Source organism: Puccinia triticina, chromosome 2A (genome assembly GCF_026914185.1).
Source record: "Puccinia triticina chromosome 2A, complete sequence".
Classification (NCBI taxonomy): Eukaryota; Fungi; Basidiomycota; class Pucciniomycetes; order Pucciniales; family Pucciniaceae; genus Puccinia; species Puccinia triticina.
In genome coordinates this window covers 6,309,278-6,327,453 of record NC_070559.1, presented here as the reverse complement: position 1 = coordinate 6,327,453, position 18,176 = coordinate 6,309,278, and the positions used below count along the sequence as shown (strand labels likewise).

General features: G+C 46.3%; 2 protein-coding genes across 2 annotated transcripts; both read left to right on the top strand.

Annotated features, from left to right (window-relative positions):
- Nucleotides 1-243: 243 nt before the first annotated feature.
- PtA15_2A676 (uncharacterized protein) lies at nucleotides 244-2,380 on the top strand (the record flags this gene model as incomplete). Its single annotated transcript, XM_053166720.1, has 5 exons — nucleotides 244-511; nucleotides 590-1,064; nucleotides 1,136-1,272; nucleotides 1,431-2,229; nucleotides 2,311-2,380. The coding sequence occupies 5 exons, from the start codon at nucleotides 244-246 to the stop codon at nucleotides 2,378-2,380; spliced, it is 1,749 nt and encodes a 582-aa protein (XP_053017914.1).
- An 11,743-nt stretch (nucleotides 2,381-14,123) lies between these two features.
- PtA15_2A675 (uncharacterized protein) lies at nucleotides 14,124-15,946 on the top strand (the record flags this gene model as incomplete). Its single annotated transcript, XM_053166719.1, has 5 exons — nucleotides 14,124-14,462; nucleotides 14,556-14,880; nucleotides 14,984-15,340; nucleotides 15,420-15,608; nucleotides 15,732-15,946. 5 exons carry the CDS (start codon nucleotides 14,124-14,126, stop codon nucleotides 15,944-15,946), a joined length of 1,425 nt encoding a protein of 474 aa, XP_053017913.1.
- Nucleotides 15,947-18,176: the final 2,230 nt, after the last annotated feature.

Below are 18,176 nucleotides of genomic sequence, written 5' to 3'. Positions count from 1 at the left end.
TTCGACGGTCTTTGTCGGGTCTCGGGGATCCGGGGGGCGCGCTAAATAAATATTGGAGGACTTCCCGTCACTTTTGAACAGATCTGATTACATAAAAAATTTGACCTCCGGGGTTTCTGGGTCAAACCTCGCACCCCCGGGGATTGGGACGGGGGATGGACCTTCACCCCCGGACCGACACCCGGGTGACAGCCTTAGCAGCCGTTGCGGCCGGTGCCTTTTCTCTTGGACGGCGATGGTAGGATGACCACCGAGCTGTTGGCCACCGGACTCTCGCTCATCGGGCTCCAGTTGATATCCCGGCTGCTGACCTTCATCCTCAACCAGACCCTCGTCCGTGTGGCTTCGCCCGAGGCACTCGGCACGGTCTCGATCCAGTTCGAGGTGCTCATCAACACTGTCCTTTTCTTCAGTCGGGAGGGCGTTCGCGGTGGACTGTCGAGGACTCAGGATGAGTTCACCCGACTATCCAGCCCTGGCCTGTCCTCCGACCAAAAACATCTTCCTCACGGTCAGTACTACTCCGCTTGACACTCAGTTAAGTAACTGTCCACCGGCTAATATTAAATCCACGTTGCGCGCTTGAAAGGAAGCCCCTCATCGATAACGCGTCGCCAGCAGATAGTCAATGCCTGCTTCCTACCGATACCTATCGGAATACCATTCTCATTAATCCTGTTTCTCCTCTATCGGCTCACGGTTCATGCGGCAACAGCACAGCAGCCCCACTTCCAAACCGCCCTGCTGTTCTACCTGCTGGCCGTTCTATGCGAACTAGTCTCAGAGCCGGCATACATCCACCTGATCCTGGCCGGCCAGACCCGTCGTAGGGTCAAGGTAGAAGGCACGGCGGTGTCCGTCAAGACCGTCATCACCCTCTTCGTGGTCCTGTTTGGTTATCACCACGGCCGCGATTGGGGGTTGTTGGGCTTTGCGACTGGCCAATTGGCTTACAGCTTGTCACTGGCAATCTGTTTCTGGAGCCCCCACTTTCGATCCCGATCAGGGGATCCTGAAACTACCAAACAGGCTCTGTTGTATCCCCGTCGTACCGACGATTCTCAGTGAGCATCATCACTCCCTTCTGCCCAATATTTCCCTACAAGTATCCAGCTCTTCTGACCTGCCTTATCAGGGGAAAACCAATCAAACCCGTTTCTTTAGAATCGTGGGTCGCCAAATCAGACTTGAGCCTCTGCTACGCGCTCACCCGCCAGTCCATCATCAAGCAATTTCTTACCGAAGGAGACAAAATGATTATCTCGAAGATATGTCCTATCGCTCATCAGGGGGGCTACGCTCTGGCAATGAACTATGGTCATTTTCATTTCATTTCATTTCAATCAATCTTCCTTTCTGCCACATTTTGGTTGATCTGGTTGTCGCATTCACTAATGAGTATAATTGTTGTTTTGCTTCCCCACTACCAGGTTCCCTGATTGCACGAATACTCTTTCAACCTATTGAAGAGACTTCTCGTTTATATTTCTCAAGGAGCCTGTCGACATCACATTTACCAGAAAAAAATCAAGAATCTAGCTCGAAAAGTGCAGCGGTTCCTGCTGGCATACAAGGCTCCATTGACCTGCTGACCAATCTGATCCAATGCCACCTATCTTTGGGGCTAATATTTGTCACATTTGGGCCGCCATATGTCCGGCTGGGATTATGGATGCTACTTGGCCCACGATCGGCGTATCTGCACGAAGGCCCTAGCTCCACGATCGTCCAGGTTCTCCGGGCGTACTGTTACCTGCTCCCACTTCTGGGTCTGAACGGGATACTTGAGGCATTCGTGCAATCTGCGGCGCACGAGATTGAGCTGAACCGGATGAGCAAGTTGATGACCATCTGGTGTGCGATCTTTGTGGGAGCCGTCGCGCTCTTCAGCTCTTCGTGGGCTTCGGGAACGCTCCTCATTACCGCTGAAGTAGCCATCGTCATCGCCACCGGTGTCAACATGATCTGCAGGATCGTCTATGGATGGAGGTTCTCCATTCGTTATGTCCAACGCAGAGCCGCCGCCCAAACACTCTTGCTCTCCAAAGCTGCTCCCTCCGCCATCACCATAGCTGCATTTATCATCGCTGCCATCATTACCAGGTCGAGTGAGTTTCGCTACTCTGAATCCTTCGCCACGGAGAAACCAGGCGAAAGACTATTCTCCAAGGCCCTCCTCAGCCATTTATTATGTGGTATTGGCTCCCTTTTTGGATGTCTCTGTGTCATGTGAGCTCTCGTCTATCCCATTCACTTGAAACGATATGTTGATTGATTACCCTCGCCATTTTTTTTCTTTATCTTTGTTAGGGCTGTCTCTCAGCGTTCGCGCATCGGTGAAATCATTTCATCTGTGACCAATCGACCAAAATCAGAATAAGCTTATGGGAAAAGAAATTTTTCAACTCTCAACTTTGTAACTTGCGGACAAACCCTTTGGGTTAGATGAGTTGCAGGTACTTCTTCCTTCTTTTTCGTGGTCGACTTTGGGTCTACCCCACCCAGCTTTAAAATTCAACACATCATATGTAGTACACCTCTGGATCAATGTGATTCGTGAGTGGCAGAATGTCAAAAAAATCAGGTTATTGTTGAAAGAACCTTGACCAATTTTGTTCTGTCAAGAATTGGGTTGTATAGACTTGTCTATATTCCAAAGCTCCTACATCTACAGTCTCTCAATGCAAGAGGCTAGTGCTTGGCAATTGGCTCACAAAAGAAATCAATCAAATGATAAATTAGAAAGAGGAAGATACATACCTGCAGAGGATTGAATACAATCTCAATACTATTTTCTCCTCAGTTTGATTGTTGTCAAAGGCATCAATATTTGCTGGATGAAACTCAATCTCAATTGATTTTCACTGATAAATAAACTTGAGTCCTTCCTTCCAAGGTCAACAGTTGCAGTAGTCATCTGTTGGGTCAAACCCGCGGGCAAAAGTTGAAAACCAGACTTGAAGCAGTGTCATTTGGGCGCTATTTTCAGCGCAGCTGTTTTGAGCTTTCAAATTCACCTGCTTCATGGATTTAAGGCCACATAATCCCAATGCCAAGAATACAAAGATGCACTTTTGATTCCTGGGTGCAGGAGAATTATGAATATCCAAAATAATCTGTGTACTTCTGACATCTTGCCATCTATTTTTGGAGATACAGGAAAAAGCGCATAGCGCAGCTGTTACACCCTTCCGACTCCCCTTGATTGGGCACATGCAGTAAGCCCACAGATATGGACTTATACACATATTTTATGGGGTTGTAAAAATTTATGAAGCCATAGTTTTATATTTAATAAGCACATTTATGTGCATAACTTAGCTCAGAGCCTGTGATGACCAAAGCTCACGAGATTGATAGAAGTGAAAAATGCTGGGAAAATGATTGAGGAAACAAATTTGGAAGCATGTCAACCCTCAATGCTGCATTCTGAGGGATTCACTGGTGACTAACCACCCATGTCCCCCATGGGCCCCTAAAAGCTTCCAAACAATTCTGGGCCCCCCAATTGGGACCCCCAAATGTTTGACCCAATTAGAGATGACTACCACAACTTGACATAAATCAACAGATTTAGATGATTCCAGTAGTCACAAAAAAATGATCTCCGGCCACCTAAGGCCCTGAAAAATAGCCATGACATGCACTGTGAAAAAAACTCAAGAAACTGCTTTGACATGCAATATTACAAAGGTGCCTTTTTAATATTGCATGTCAACAAGTTTCTGGAGTTTTTATAGTGTATGGTGTTGAAAGCAACATAGGGTAGTTATGCTATGGATAACGCTAAAGTAACGGTAACGTAACAAAATTTTATCAGTTATCTACGTGTTACGCATAACAGAATCAAGTTACGGTGTCGCATTTTTGTTCTTATTTGCTTGAGTGGTTCTTTACTTTACGGATGTACTTTGCGCACTGCGAAAAACTCGTCGCGCACTGCAGGGGGCGTCCACTCGACGTCCCGGCCACAGTGCGCGGAAGCTCAAAACGCTTCGCGCACTGCAGAAAATAAACCATGAAATTCTCATTTTTTTTTCTGCCAGCCGGCAGAGGGGATTTTTCTTTCCCCTCCTCCATTTTCTTGGGGTATTTGGACCCCCCAGCATGACATAAAAAAAGGATGATAAAAAAATACAAAAAATAAGCGGAGCGCCTCCCCGGGGCGCACCCCCCGGGGATTCTTAACCTGCTAAAAAGCCATGGATCGGGTACCCAGCCCCTCGAAAACAGAGTTCGAGGGGCAGAAGTACATACCCCATGACTTCGCCGTGCGGATGGCCGGCACAGGCTGGTCCCGGAGCGGAGTACATGCACACTCCCCCGATGACCGGCCAGCACGCACGTGGAGTGCAAATCACCGGTCATCGAGGGGATTACGCACTCCTCTCGATGACCGGAACGGTCCCGCTTATCGAGAGGAGTAAACACACCTCTCGATGACCGGAACAGTCCCGGTCATCGAGAGACTAAGCATTCCGCTCGATGACCGGAACAGTCCCGGTCATCGAGAGCAATTGATCCCCTCGATGAACGGAACGGACCCGGACATCGAGAGGAGGAACACTCTCGATGACCGGGTCTGTTCCAGTCGTCAAGGGGAGTGTTTACTCCTCTCGACGACTGGAACAGACCCGGTCACGGTCATCGAGAGGAGTAAACACTGCTCCTCTCAACGACTGAAACAGACACGGTCATCGAGAGTGTTCCTCCTCTCGATGGCCGGGTCCGTTCCATTCATTGAGGGGATTAAGTGCTCCTCTCGATGACCGGAGCGAACCGTTCATCAATCCTCTCCTTGAACAGTTCGCTCCGGTCATTGAGGGAGTGTTTCTCTACTCGGTGACCGCAGCAGACTCGGTCATCAAGATGATTATTTTCTCGATGCCCGGGTTCGTTCCGGTCATCGAGTGGTATATTTAATCCTCTCGATAACCGGCACCGTTCCGGTCATCGAGAGATGTGTTTACTCCTCTCGATAAGCGGGACCGTTCCGGTCATCGAGAGGAGTGCGTAATCCCCTCGATGACCGGTGATTTGCACTCCACGTGCGTGCTGGCCGGTCATCGGGGGAGTGTGCATGTACTCCGCTCCGGGACCAGCCTGTGCCGGCCATCCGCACGGCGAAGTCATGGGGTATGTACTTCTGCCCCTTGAACTCTGTTTTCGAGGGGCTGGGTACCCGATCCATGGCTTTTTAGCAGGTTAAGAATCCCCGGGGGGTGCGCCCCGGGGAGGCGCTCCGCTTATTTTTTGTATTTTTTTATCATCCTTTTTTTATGTCATGCTGGGGGGTCCAAATACCCCAAGAAAATGGAGGAGGGGAAAGAAAAATCCCCTCTGCCGGCTGGCAGAAAAAAAAATGAGAATTTCATGGTTTATTTTCTGCAGTGCGCGAAGCGTTTTGAGCTTCCGCGCACTGTGGCCGGGACGTCGAGTGGACGCCCCCTGCAGTGCGCGACGAGTTTTTCGCAGTGCGCAAAGTACATCCGTTACTTTATCTATGTGCGGCAATGTTTTTTTTTACGTTATCGCACAACAACTATGGGATTTTTTACAGATAACGCGCAAGTCAAGTAATACTATAGATAGACTATTTATTTTGGTTTGAGGGGACCAAAGCCTTCAATGCCTTCCCCACCTCCTCAAAAGCTCCGGTGAGAGGCACTTCCTCCTGCAACCACATCATGCTGCTTACGCAGCGTGACATGGTTGATGGGAGCAAGCGCCCTTGATTGCTAGTGCATACGTCTGCTGCCGCCAAGAAGAGGCGCTCAACAGCACACAAGATTCCAGATGCCCCCAAGTACGCTCGGGCCATCTGCGAGAGGGTTGGGTATGTGTTGGCATTCATCTTCCACCATTGCAATGGTGTTGATTTGCGGTCGGTGGCATTGTTCTTGAAGGACAAATCAGCCTTCAAGTACGGTTGGACCTCATCTTCATGTGGGGTTGGTGTCTTGGCCATCCTCAAACGCCAGACCTGCTCTGAGTGACTGAGGCTTAGCGGTGTGTGGCCTTTTGATTTCGACTACTTCAGATTTGGGTATGGAAGGCTGAGTGTTCAAAATTTTTTCTGTTTTGTATATTTCAAAGGGTCAATTGAGAAGATTGAGGCAGTCGGCGACCTCACTGCTCTCTGATCCAAAGCCAAGCTCAAAGATGAGCATCCGGTAGCAGGGATGCAAAATCGTGGCTAGTACTAGGGTCTTGCAGGCCATCGCTTCATCCAAATATTTATCAACCTTTGGAATCATCACATAGAACATCGGATACAAGGCGTCCTTGGGATTGGAGCAGTGGAGCTTTTCAGAAAGCTGGTCCTTCAGTTCCAAGTACCTTGGAATGACATGGGAACCACTTGAATGATTGCCTTCCATTTGCGAGGTCAGATCAACAAAAACCTGGCAAAAAAAATCAGAAAGCGAGTTAGATCCAAGTGATGTTGATGTCATTGGAGCAAATATGTACACACCTCAAGCTCACGGTTGAGTTTCTCAATCTCATTCCAGTCGCGAGGTATGAAGAAGACATTGTCAAAGTACCAAGGCTGGTTTGATCCCTGGTCTTCCTTGAGCAAATGGTTGATAACCTCGCTCGCGTCAATTGCCTTCCGGTAGCTCTGGTACTTAATGTTCCACCGGATGCCATAGCCGGCAATCAACAGGGCCACTTTCAAATTCCCACCGGATGCCATAGCCGTCAATCAACAGGGCCACTTTCAAATTCAATTCTTTTGCAACTCAATCAAAATTTGCCCACTGGGCTGCTGATTGAGTAATCTTCTTGATGACAACATTGAGTTTAGTGATCAGAAGCTCTTTGAGTTTTACAGTCTTCGTGTGTTGAGCTTGACTAGCTGAGCCGTCTGCGCTTTCGGCCGCGTAATCAGCCTGATTCTCATTTGCAGCAGCAGCTGCCTCATCATCTGAAAGCTCGTCAGCGTTACCATAGTCGCTTTGCCAATCTTTGTCATCATCAGGCTCAACTGAGTTTGTCTTTGTGCTTGGAGCGGGGGCTAGTCCAACTTCCGGGGGGACCTTCTGCCTCGTCTTCTCCAAGGACCTTTCCAAGCACAGGGAAGAACCCATGAACGGATTCCTTTGCCTTCCCAGGAGGCAAAGTCTTCAGAGAAAGCGCATTCAAACCGGAATTTACGATCAACGCTAGCTTATGGCAGAAGCACCAAATGTGCATGCTCGCTGGGTCCCATGCGTGTTCGGATTGCTTAGTGGAGTCACTATTCTTGAGGAGTTGATACATGGTACGGGCCATGGTGTTGTTATTGGAGCCAGAATCTGGGTAGCTTCACGCCAGCGGCCTTGGCTTCATTGCGGTTGGGGCAGCCCTTCGCGTTCCTTCCAGCTTGATTCGATCCATCGCAATGCATAATTAGATTTTGGTCTGTTGAGCCATGACCACGGTAGGTCTTATGGCACCATTTACATTTGTAATTCACAGGGACATCCCCCTTTTCGCGCTCGCCATCCTTAAAATAAGGCTCATGGAAATAATCAGCCACATTGGCAAACTTTTCCTTTATTTCCTTCTTCTCTTTTGTTTTTCCCAATTGAATTTCAACTGAGCCGTTGTCCAAAACTTGGTCGTAGTCATAAGCTTCATCAGCGTTATTGACAGTATACTATCAGGACCCTTTGCTGTAGCTTCCTTCTAAACGTACAAACCAGAATTAAAAACACAAAGTCAAATCACACATGTGTCAATTGTAGAACCTGCAATGTTGCACATAACATTAAAATTCAAGGGGCTCACGTTTTTATTGGGAACAGTATTGTTGGTCTTGCTCTTTGGGGTCTTCTTAGCAGCCAGATCCCCCTTCTTGGTGGCGCCAGCAGCGCCAGAAGATATAACTTGTCGGGGCTTCTTTGCCGCTTTTGCTTTGGTTTTCCGAGGGGTTTTACCAGTCACAATTGATTCTCCAGATTCCGACGAAGGAGCTGGAGGCCTTTTTTGAGATTGTGGCTTGGTGGCTTGTGCTCAAGAATTTGACGGCGTGGGGATCATATCCGGCCTGATGGATGCCAAGGAGGCACGTCAAGACCAACACAGGAGGGATTTGTCCGGTTGCTCACCATCGTTGTCAGCTTTGTCCGCTTGCAGTTGACTGGTTGGACTCGGATCCATGGTGATTGATGGATAAGGTTGATTTCAGGTGGGAAGAAGGGAAAAAGGTATTGGACAGGGGTGCCTGATGGGTCAGGCAAGCCACCAAGGCGCCACACAGGGAGATTTTTTTTTTCAGTCTATCCTTGCAAAGGCGGATGAAACACAGGATGAAACACACCTTCCGATGTGTTATCCGCGTTACAGGCCATTTTCCAGTTACTTTATCGCATCTTAGGGGAAAAACCAAAACACAACCCGTTACGCTACCCAGGTGATAAGAAAAAGGCCCGTTACTAATAGCGTAACGGGCCGCAGTGGATAACGGGGATAATTACGTTACTCAAATAGGGTGGATAACATATAGTAACATAACTACCCTATGTTGCTGCAAGCCCGTCTGGGCACTCACCAAAGTTTGGCCAAAAAAAGGCCAAGCGTGCGCAGCCAACCCTAAAGCCCGCTTGGCCAATGTGGAACTCCTAAAAGATCAGGAAAGAGCTGTGAGGGGAAATAGTCAACTACACTACTAATAATGTAGAAGAGGCTACAGGTTCTGGTGAGGCTGCCCTCTTGACTAATGCTGATGGAGAGAGGGTTACACTAAGAAAAAGAAAAGGGTGTGGCTGATGATTCTCTTTGACTTAGATGAATTTAACACTTTATGAGTTTGAGGTGTATCAATCCTACTGAGTGAGAGAGGAGAAGTGAGAAGGAGGAAAAGCAGAAGCTCTTGGGGAGTCACTCTGAGATGTGTAGTGAGATATATACTGGGGGATATATTTCTGATTGGTGAAATGTTATCTAAGTGAGGTGTGTAAAGGTGCTACAGAGAGTATGGGGGGAGAGGTGCATACAAATTGTAGTGGGTGAAAGTGCATGTAAGGGTGGTGTAAAAGGTGATACAGAGGGGATGTAGTAGAAAGTGCATGATGGGGATACAACATCTAGAGGGGTGTTTATATATGTGAGAGGTACTACAGGGGGGTGATACATGATGAGCACATAGTAACAATATCTGAAGATGAGCAGTAAAGATGAAGGTGCAATGACCAAGGAGTGTACATGAAAGGTAACTATGTAGAAGATGAAATAATGATGAGCATTTGGTAATAGCTACAAGAACTATGAAGGAATGTACTTGTGAGCCTGTGTCTCTTATGTGACAGCAGGACACAAGAAAAGGAGGGGGGAATGGTTTGGATTTCATGGGATAAAGAAATACAAACTGAGAGAGAGGAAGAGAAAGGGAGAGAAAAGAGAAGATCAGGCCTAGACTTTAAGTCTTTATAAATTGATCTGGGCTATTCTCAACCTGGAAAAGTTGGATGCCAGCTGTGCCAGGCCAAAAAGAGTGCAAAAGCCTCCACTCACAACAAGGAAACGTTGGTGGGATTCAGAAGTAGGGTTACTACTCTGCTCTGGTTTTATAGGTCTTCCGACTCTTAACCAGAGATAACCTTTTGATCTTTTATTATTGAAAGAGTTGAAGAAATGAAGAAACAATCAAGAGCAAAAGAGTTTCACTCTGCATAAGCAAGTTTCAGTGAAAGAGTTTACTTACTGTCAATATCCTAGGCGCCTGTGACGGTAGGTATACTGGGAGCGTGGTGTTCTCTTTGGTGGTGATCCTGGGTTATCTGGGGTGTGGTTCTGGTGTGCTGAAGTCTGTAGATCCTCCTCAGGCAAGGGGGATCCTGACTGCAAAAATTTTCACAGTTTGCTTATGTAATTACATATGTACATGTGGTTTGGCGCGCCTGGTAGCGCTGACACATCACAACTGCGCATGTGCGCCACAACTCAAGAACTCAGGGAAGGAGTATAGTTACAAAGAATTGGTAAGTTGTAACTAGTGTTAAAATTGCATGAGGAAACAGAATATGAAGTCAAAACAATGATATCTCTTAAGATGAAAAAGATGTGAAGTAATTTCATATGTAATAAGTAGAAAAGAGGCAGACTTTAGGTCAGCTGTGTTGACTCTAAGGCTGACAGTACTACTACTGCTGATTCATATGAAGGGGAAAATGAGTAATGAAGTTATGTAAGGTCTGCAGTCCTATGTAGCTATGATACTAATGAATGATGTATGTAATAATGCTAAGGATATGTATGAAGAAAATACCTGCCAAAACTATACACACCTGTGGCACTATAATTCTTCGGCTTTTAGCCAAAGAAAAATGTGCATTTTTCTTTGGCTAAAAGCCGAAGGAGCGCTGGAGCTGGCCGGGCTGGCAGAGCTGAGTTCATAGGAACCTAGCCACAAAACCTGGGCAACCAATGGTTTGCAGCTGCGCTGCAAACCTCCTTACAGCAAGGTTGCCGGTTCAATTCCCACTGCCCCCATGCCCCATTTGGGGGTTAGGGGGCGGGTTTTTGGGGGTTGGGTTTTAGGGGTTAGGGGTTAGGGCAGTTTTTTGTTAAAAAAAATGTGGCAAGGTGTATAGTACATTGTATTGGTATGTATCGGATACGTATCGGTATGTATTGGATACGCGGATACGTATTGGTATGTATTTTCAGTACACTGTACAGGTATGTATTGGATACGTATCGGTATGTATCGGATCCGTATATCAGATACGTATCACTATGTATCGGATACATATCGCTATGTATTTGTATTGGATACAGTAATGTATCCAATACATACCAATACAAGCTCATCCAGCGCGCCAGCTCCAGCGCTAGCCAGCGCCAGCCAGCGCGCCAGCTCTGCTGTCCTTTGGCTTTTAGCCAAAGAAAAATGCATTATTTTCTTCGGCTAATAGCCGAAGAAAAAAAGGGACAAAACTCACTATACATGCCAATAACTGCTGATCCATTTGGACATCCTAGGTGAAATGAGTAGGTGACTAGGGGTAGAATGGGGTGAAGAATCTGAATATGAAGTAATAATGAAGTATTTATGAAGGGTTTAGGTGATATGAGGGTGATAGTATGAACAGGAACAGGGTTACCACACCGATCCTCAAGCCCACCTGGCACACTCCCAACACCCGCTTGGCATATTGCAAAGTGGGCGGGGTTTGGCACAAAGCCCCGCTGGGCCAATTTCAAGCAAGGGTGCCACGCACGCCAAGCACTGTGCCGGCCATCAAGGAGAGAAGTTTCCCTCCTTGATGGTCGGTCTACAAACCGGTCATCGAGAAGGGAAGACTCACTTCTTGATGATCAATACAAGTATCGCCCACCTCAAGAGGAGTCTTTCCTCCCCAATGACCAGCCTACAGGCCGGCCATTGAGAAGGAAAAGCTCCCTTGTCAATGTCCAATGTGCGATGTTGAGAAGGGAGAACGTTTCCCCTCCTCGAGGGCACGTTGTTCTTGCCTTTCAAGGCAGAGACAAGGGCTGGCGTCTGATGACCGGCGTGTTGCATGCCAAGTCACAGATCCCATTGGCCCAGAGCTTGATCTCAAACAAGCGGGACTTGGCTGGGTGCCAAGCTCTGCCCCCCGCGCAACCTGCCCAATCAAGCCCACTGGGCACATACCCAACCCCCAGAGGCACTTGGCCAAGCAGGAGTTGGGTATGTTGCCAGAAGTGCTTGAAACACCATAATAGGATTCTTCATTATCTTGTGCATTTTTCATTTTCCCAAAGTTTCATTGCACAGTGAGAAATGGTGCGTCCAGAAAGGATTGAAAAACACCATTTTCCTAAATCTGTCAGGCGGCGGGGTTCACGTAGCACATGAGTCCCTCCTTTGGAGTTCCCCCCTCCAATAGAGGGACTTTTTTAAGTTTGAACCCTCCCCACCCACGGGGGTCATGCACAAGAGGCCCAGGTTGGCCATCATTGTTTGACTGTCCGATCATGGGCCACGCACGTGGGAGGTTGCGCCAACCGCAGGTGCTGAGTCCTCCCGCTGTGGAGCAAACCAAAATATGTATCAAGGCGGGGGTTGGAAGGTTGGCCCCACTTTGGCTCCCACTGGCACATCAGACCGCGGTTGGGCGCGCTCCGTGGTGTAAGAATGTGGGATCTGTAGCCGGGCTACAGATATGCAGGTGGGTTACCACGCGCTCTGCAGGTGAGACGTAGGAGGCTTTTCCCCCTTCGCCTAGATTGGACTAGGTCACTACAAACACATCATATAGACTACTATTACAAGGGTTTGAGCTGATTATCCGCAATAAATGGGCCAAAAGTGTCAAGAAATTAGAATGGATAAAATTTTTGGCACTTTTGCAATGTTGAGATAGTATGCTTATATCCATATCTGTATGCTTCAACCATAACACAAACCAATCTTGTATATAGTATCTACAAGATTGCTTCTGGGGTTTCCTTCCTTAGTGAATCAGAACCATTTCATTCTCACTCCTGAGTGTCACAGGACTTTGTGTCGGTGAACTTCAGTGTTCATCCTTTGTTCCTCTCAACATGTGATGTATCCAGTTTTGTAAGTAGACAAGAAGATAAAAAGTTTGATTTTAGAAACAAAAAATAAATAAATCCCATGGGGAAACTTTAGACATGAAAAGATATACAAGTATTTATAGTAGGGGATTACTGAAAAACCCAGTTTTTCCGCGTTTACACGCGGTTTGCCGGGGCCCCAAAGCTGTACTGCAGCGCACACGGTTATTATTAAATTATGCAATATGCATAGTTTCGCCTCTGGATGATGCGCAAGGCTCATCCAAGGCCGTCTCATCAACATCCTCCACCAGCCACAACAAAATCTGCTCACCACAATCAAAAACAAACTTGACCACACCTGTTAAGCTTCAAGCAACCAGATGTTTGCCAATTCTCACCCAAAAAGGAAACCATGATAAAAAGTCCCAATAAACACTTGGAACAGCCCACACTAATTTAATCAAGAAACTAGGTGGGCTCAAAAATTAACTTTTCAATGGGGGGTCTTTAGTCAAAGTAGTCATCACCATTAAATTCTACACTCTTTAGAGTGTAGGAAGTGAATTCAAAATTTTGAAAAAGGCTTATAACTAAGCGGTGAAAAATAAAATAAAAAATCGCGTGTAAACGCGGGAAACCGCGTTTATTCCGCAGCAGTTCAGACGTCGCCAGGTCGTCAAACCGCGTTTTTTCGCGGAAAAAGCGGGTTTTTTAGTAAGGCCCCACATTTAATAGAAATAGAAAATAGAAATGAAACTTTTTTCCACGTTTTTGCTCCTGGTTGCTGTCCTGTTGTTGACAAAAAGGCAAACAAGAAAAGAAAAAAGTAGGGAGCAAGAGATGAGGGATGAGCGATGGAGAGAGGAGCGAGGAGGGGAGGAGGAAGGAGCGAGGGAGGGGCAAGAGGAGCGAGGGAGGAGCGATGGAGGGAGGAGCGAGGAAGGGAGGAGGAAGGAGCGAGGGAAGGAGAAGAGGAAGCAAGGAAGAGAGGACGAGGGGGGGACTTGAGACTCGAGAGGACAAGAGCAAGCCTTGAGGTGCAGCAAGAGGGTGAGACTCAAGCAGGTGATGCCACCCCTGCTGTGCAAAGTTGCTCCAAGTCCACAGGACCGGGCTGCCATCTGCCTGGCCGAGTTGAGCAGGTCCCAAGGTCTGGAATCGTGACCGATGCTATTCGGCCATGATGCCGGTCTCTCGCGAAGGGGACGTGGTTTTGCCGGGGTCGGGTCCGACCTCACGTCCTAGCTGTCAGAGATGACCGCGTCGTCTGTAGGGCCCTGATCAGGTAACTTGCCGTCATCTGGGGGAATTTCGGCGTCAATCCGGCCCGCGCGTCGTCTGGATCTCTCTCGCTCGCTCCCGCCGTCTGCAGCCGCAGGGGTTTGTCCTGTACGGCTCTAGTGGTTTGTCTGTGTATTCAGGGGTTGTTTGTCCTTGTGTCTCTGTTCGAGGTGCTTATAAGGCGTCCTCTCTCACGCGAGAGGTGGGTTGAAGTGGTAGGAAACAGGAAAAATTCTGTTTCTCGAAGTTACCGGCCAGGAATATAGTAGAAACAAAAGCAGAAGGCTTCAGCTCTCGCAATCCGAGCACGCGACTTATGCCGAATAATCCTTGAAATCTTCAGCATCATGACATCTTACGACTTTTTTGCGCCTTGCTCTACGCCCAAACGCCAGCGGATATCTAGCGAGAGAGAAAGACTAGTTGACCTTCCCATCGAGGGACCCTCTAGAAGGAAAACTCCAGCGTATCTAGATCTCAATGGTTGCGAATATCGGCCAATTTTCAGTGAATTGCCTTTTGATTCTCCGACAGCCCGCCAATCCGCATCTAAGAAAGAAGCTCGATCGGCCACATATTTTCCCCATTTCGACGCCGAGACTCAAGTCCTCCAACCAAGCTTTAATGAAAACTTCAATTCAGAATTTAACTACGGTGGAAAATCAGTTGCTGAGAACATTTCGAGGGTGAGCAATCGAGCCTAATTAACTCAGGTTTTATCTGCCTACTTTACTGATCTTGCCTGCACGCGTTTCGAATTTTGAAAAACGCGAATTCAGCCTGCTCAGATCACCCGGGGCGACCTCGAAAACATCGGCATCCCGTTCAACCTGGCTCAAATGGAATATCACTTGAAAAACGCTCTCCATCCTCCAGCTGTTGGTGTGGAAAACTTGATACGCGCCGAACTTCCAGTTGTTGGTGTAGAAAACTTGATACGCGCCGAGCCCCCCCTCAATTTTGGCAGTCAAAACTATTATTTCGACGACCACTGGTTTAATGAGAGTGTCACCCAAATGGCATCCGAATCGTCTTCGTACCCACCATTAAATTCTATGAGTTCAACGTACCCACCATTAAATTCTATGAGTTCAAGTTCAGATTGTGGGTGTACCATTGTTTTCATCACTTGAACACTAGCAGTGCACTACCAGTGAGACTGATCTGGGCATGATCTCCATTACCTTCGTACCGTGTTCATTTACAGGTAATCCGCTCCCAGAGTTTGATCCTTCCATGAATGTCTTTGCTTCCACGCCGAGCTTTAGTCTTAGTCCATTCCATCACGAGAATAGAAAAAGGTGTGCTGAGGTGGCGCTTAACGATCGCAGCACAAAACACGTGACGCATATTGATTTGGACGGCATGGATAGCGGGTCGAATTTAGTGGATAACGATGTCAAGAAATTGTTCAATGTCCCTATGCTGCCAATTCATGTCACCAATAACTTCCGGGAGGCCGAAAATATCATCAACATGATAAGATGTGAGGCTACGAAAAGGCAATTATACTCGAAAGACAGAGATATATGGTCGGAGGAAGCTTCGCGTGCATTTGACGAAGGTACAAAAATCCACGAAAACGAGACCAGGAAAGCCGCCACTAATGTTATTTTTTGGCGGAATGTTTGTTTAATCTGCAGCTATTACAGTCATTCCTCGGCTTGGTCGCGCGAAAATTTTAGCTTTAACATCTGAAGGACGGAAGCCATTCGGTCGGAATGAATTGATAGCTGACTATATCTATCGGAGGACTGGAATCGTGCGCCATCGGAAACAAGTCTCGAGCCATATCCAAGTTATCAAGAATTCAAGAAAAACGGAACCGCTCAGTAAGTCAGGCAACTTCCGATCCTTTCTGCTTCTCCTGCGGGATTTTCGCCTGCATCATGAGTCGGTTGAGTGTATTGAGAGGTGTGAATATTCCTAACCACTAGCTGAACTACTCGACCCAGAAAATCTGTCTCAGAACGCGTCTTTTGACCGGTGCTCGGCAAGTTGGTTTGGTGCATTCATGTGCAAAGACGTCTTGGTTCTGTACCCGTGTACTCCGCAATTTCCTTTCCCTAGTCAATCCTTGCAACACCAGCCAGCAGCCCAAAATGAAAAGGAGTACATGGCTTTTCTCGAGGAAGTTGCTCATGCTCGCAATCCAAAGCTTCCAGCCTAAGCATTGCAGTTTCCTCGCCCAATTCCGCGCCTTGGGGACGTCAATGACAGCGGCAGATTACGCATATTAAAACCTCAAGATCGGCTTTTTGGCAACAGTCGCCATTTCGATCAATTCATTTGTGCAAGCATACTAATATTCGCATCTCAGAAATATTTCTTAGCCAAGCCCTTGCTGCATAATATAATTATATTAATCTTAATGAGGAACAAAGCAAACCTCTATCACATGAATAACTCATATCAATTTTGTACCAACAATATTTTAATAAATAATAGTTAACAGAGTAATGAACAACAAGCTTTAGATAAACATGTGATATTAGAGTTCTGTGAGGGAACAACAAATATGACCGGTTAAGATCACAAACCTAAAGATGAATGATGAGATTTTTAGATAATAGCTACAACAATAAATGAAACCCTGATAGAAACAAACCTAAAGATTGGTTTGTTGTTAGTGATCTTGAGTGAGTTGGTTGAAGAAACACAATGAGTTGATTGAGGAACATAACCGGTACAATGAAGGACAGGTAGTAATGAAGATCAACTAGGTTTCAAGACACAACTGCAGTGCGCTAAGTTGGCGGTTGGAGTGAAGGGAGGCATTTTGAAGAATACCATTAAAACTTTCAAACTTTTCCGTGGAGAAAAGACTTGGCGGACCGAATCAGAGGATGGATTCCGGAAAGTGAAGTAACATATGGAATTTGGCTTTGTTGACCCATTGGGCGGAATCTTCAACAATGTGCTTTAAGAATATATCAATGTGCATCCGTAAGTCAGATATATATGAGTCCATGTCTTTAATAAGAGTTTGGAAGATTAAAGCACTCATATGACAGAGAGCGGACCAGATTTTGACTCAGGAAGGGGTCATGAACCGGAAAAAGAGGAAGGGAGCTGCTTGAAGGACAATTCTGAAGTCTTTACCAATCAAGCTTTTGGAATATTGTACCATGCTGGTGGGTTGGATGGATGGAATGTTGAGAGAATTTGTGTTGAAAGAATACCACAAAGCCAAGAGTTCTGTTTTTTGGTCTTTGTCCAATGTCTTCATAAAATCCCGGAATAGATATTTTACTGCGCCAAGAAAAATTACATGTAGCGCTTCCACCGGAGTATCCTTGACCATATCAAATCCTCATAAAAAAGGGAAAAATGCGGCAAAAGCCGCAAAAGCGCATCAGAAATAGAAATTCAACAAATATATAATCAGCTAAATAAAAACCTTTCAAGCCCAAAAACCAATTGAACATTTTCTCCGGCGCATTTTTTTCCATATCCACCAGTACTTGAGGAATTGGCTGATCCATATGCGGCGGCAATTCTTCATCCGCTTGAAGTATGGCAATTTTTTCCTCTTCAAAATTGAATAATTGTTTTGCGAATTTGATATTGATTTGATCTCAAACCGCTAGCTTGGCGGATCTGGTGTTGTACTTTTCCAAGGTCATTGACGGCTCCTTTGCGCACGCCCAGAGCTTTTTAGAGTTTTCCTTAGTTTGTTCCATGGTTCGCAGTTGATTTGGGCACTGTGCTTAAAAAACAAAGAAAGTAAAGGTGTAAACAATCAGAAGTCATTGATAAAAAGACAACAAAAATACATTTGCGTCGTGTAAGTTCTTCTGCATAAATTGCGCTACATAAGGCATCTTCTTTCTGTCTTGTAGCGTAGCGGAATGTAAGACACAATATCGACAAGAATTAAGAGCATTTCCAGGTACGTGAGTGTTTGTAATTTCGGCGTGCATTGGGGAATCCCCTAAAAAACACAACATGCTGGTCATCACATGGACTTCTTCGCCAATAGTGCTATCATACGCGCTAAATCCATCTGTGGCCATGTCACTGAGGCGCAAAAAAAGAAAGAAGAAAGCAATCAACAAAATTTTCCAATAAATCAAACTGTGAGGATTTAAAACAGAGAAAATTGATACTTTAATTGCTCAATAACCATTTCTCCTAGCTCCAAAGGTCCCGTGATTTTGGTAGTGCAAAGAAAATGACAGTTAAATTGCTGATTTGAAATTTTGGGCGGCAATCCAGAAAGCGTAAAGTCATAAGAGATGTGTTTATTCCATTTTTTTGATTTGTTTCCGGACGTGTTGTCGGAGTGTACAGTGATGGGAACATTTCTTAAGAATTTTCCGCCAGCTTTTTTTCTCAACTCATTTGGAAATGAAATTTCTGAGCCGTTTCCCACTTTTTTATCAATTTAAAACAAATAA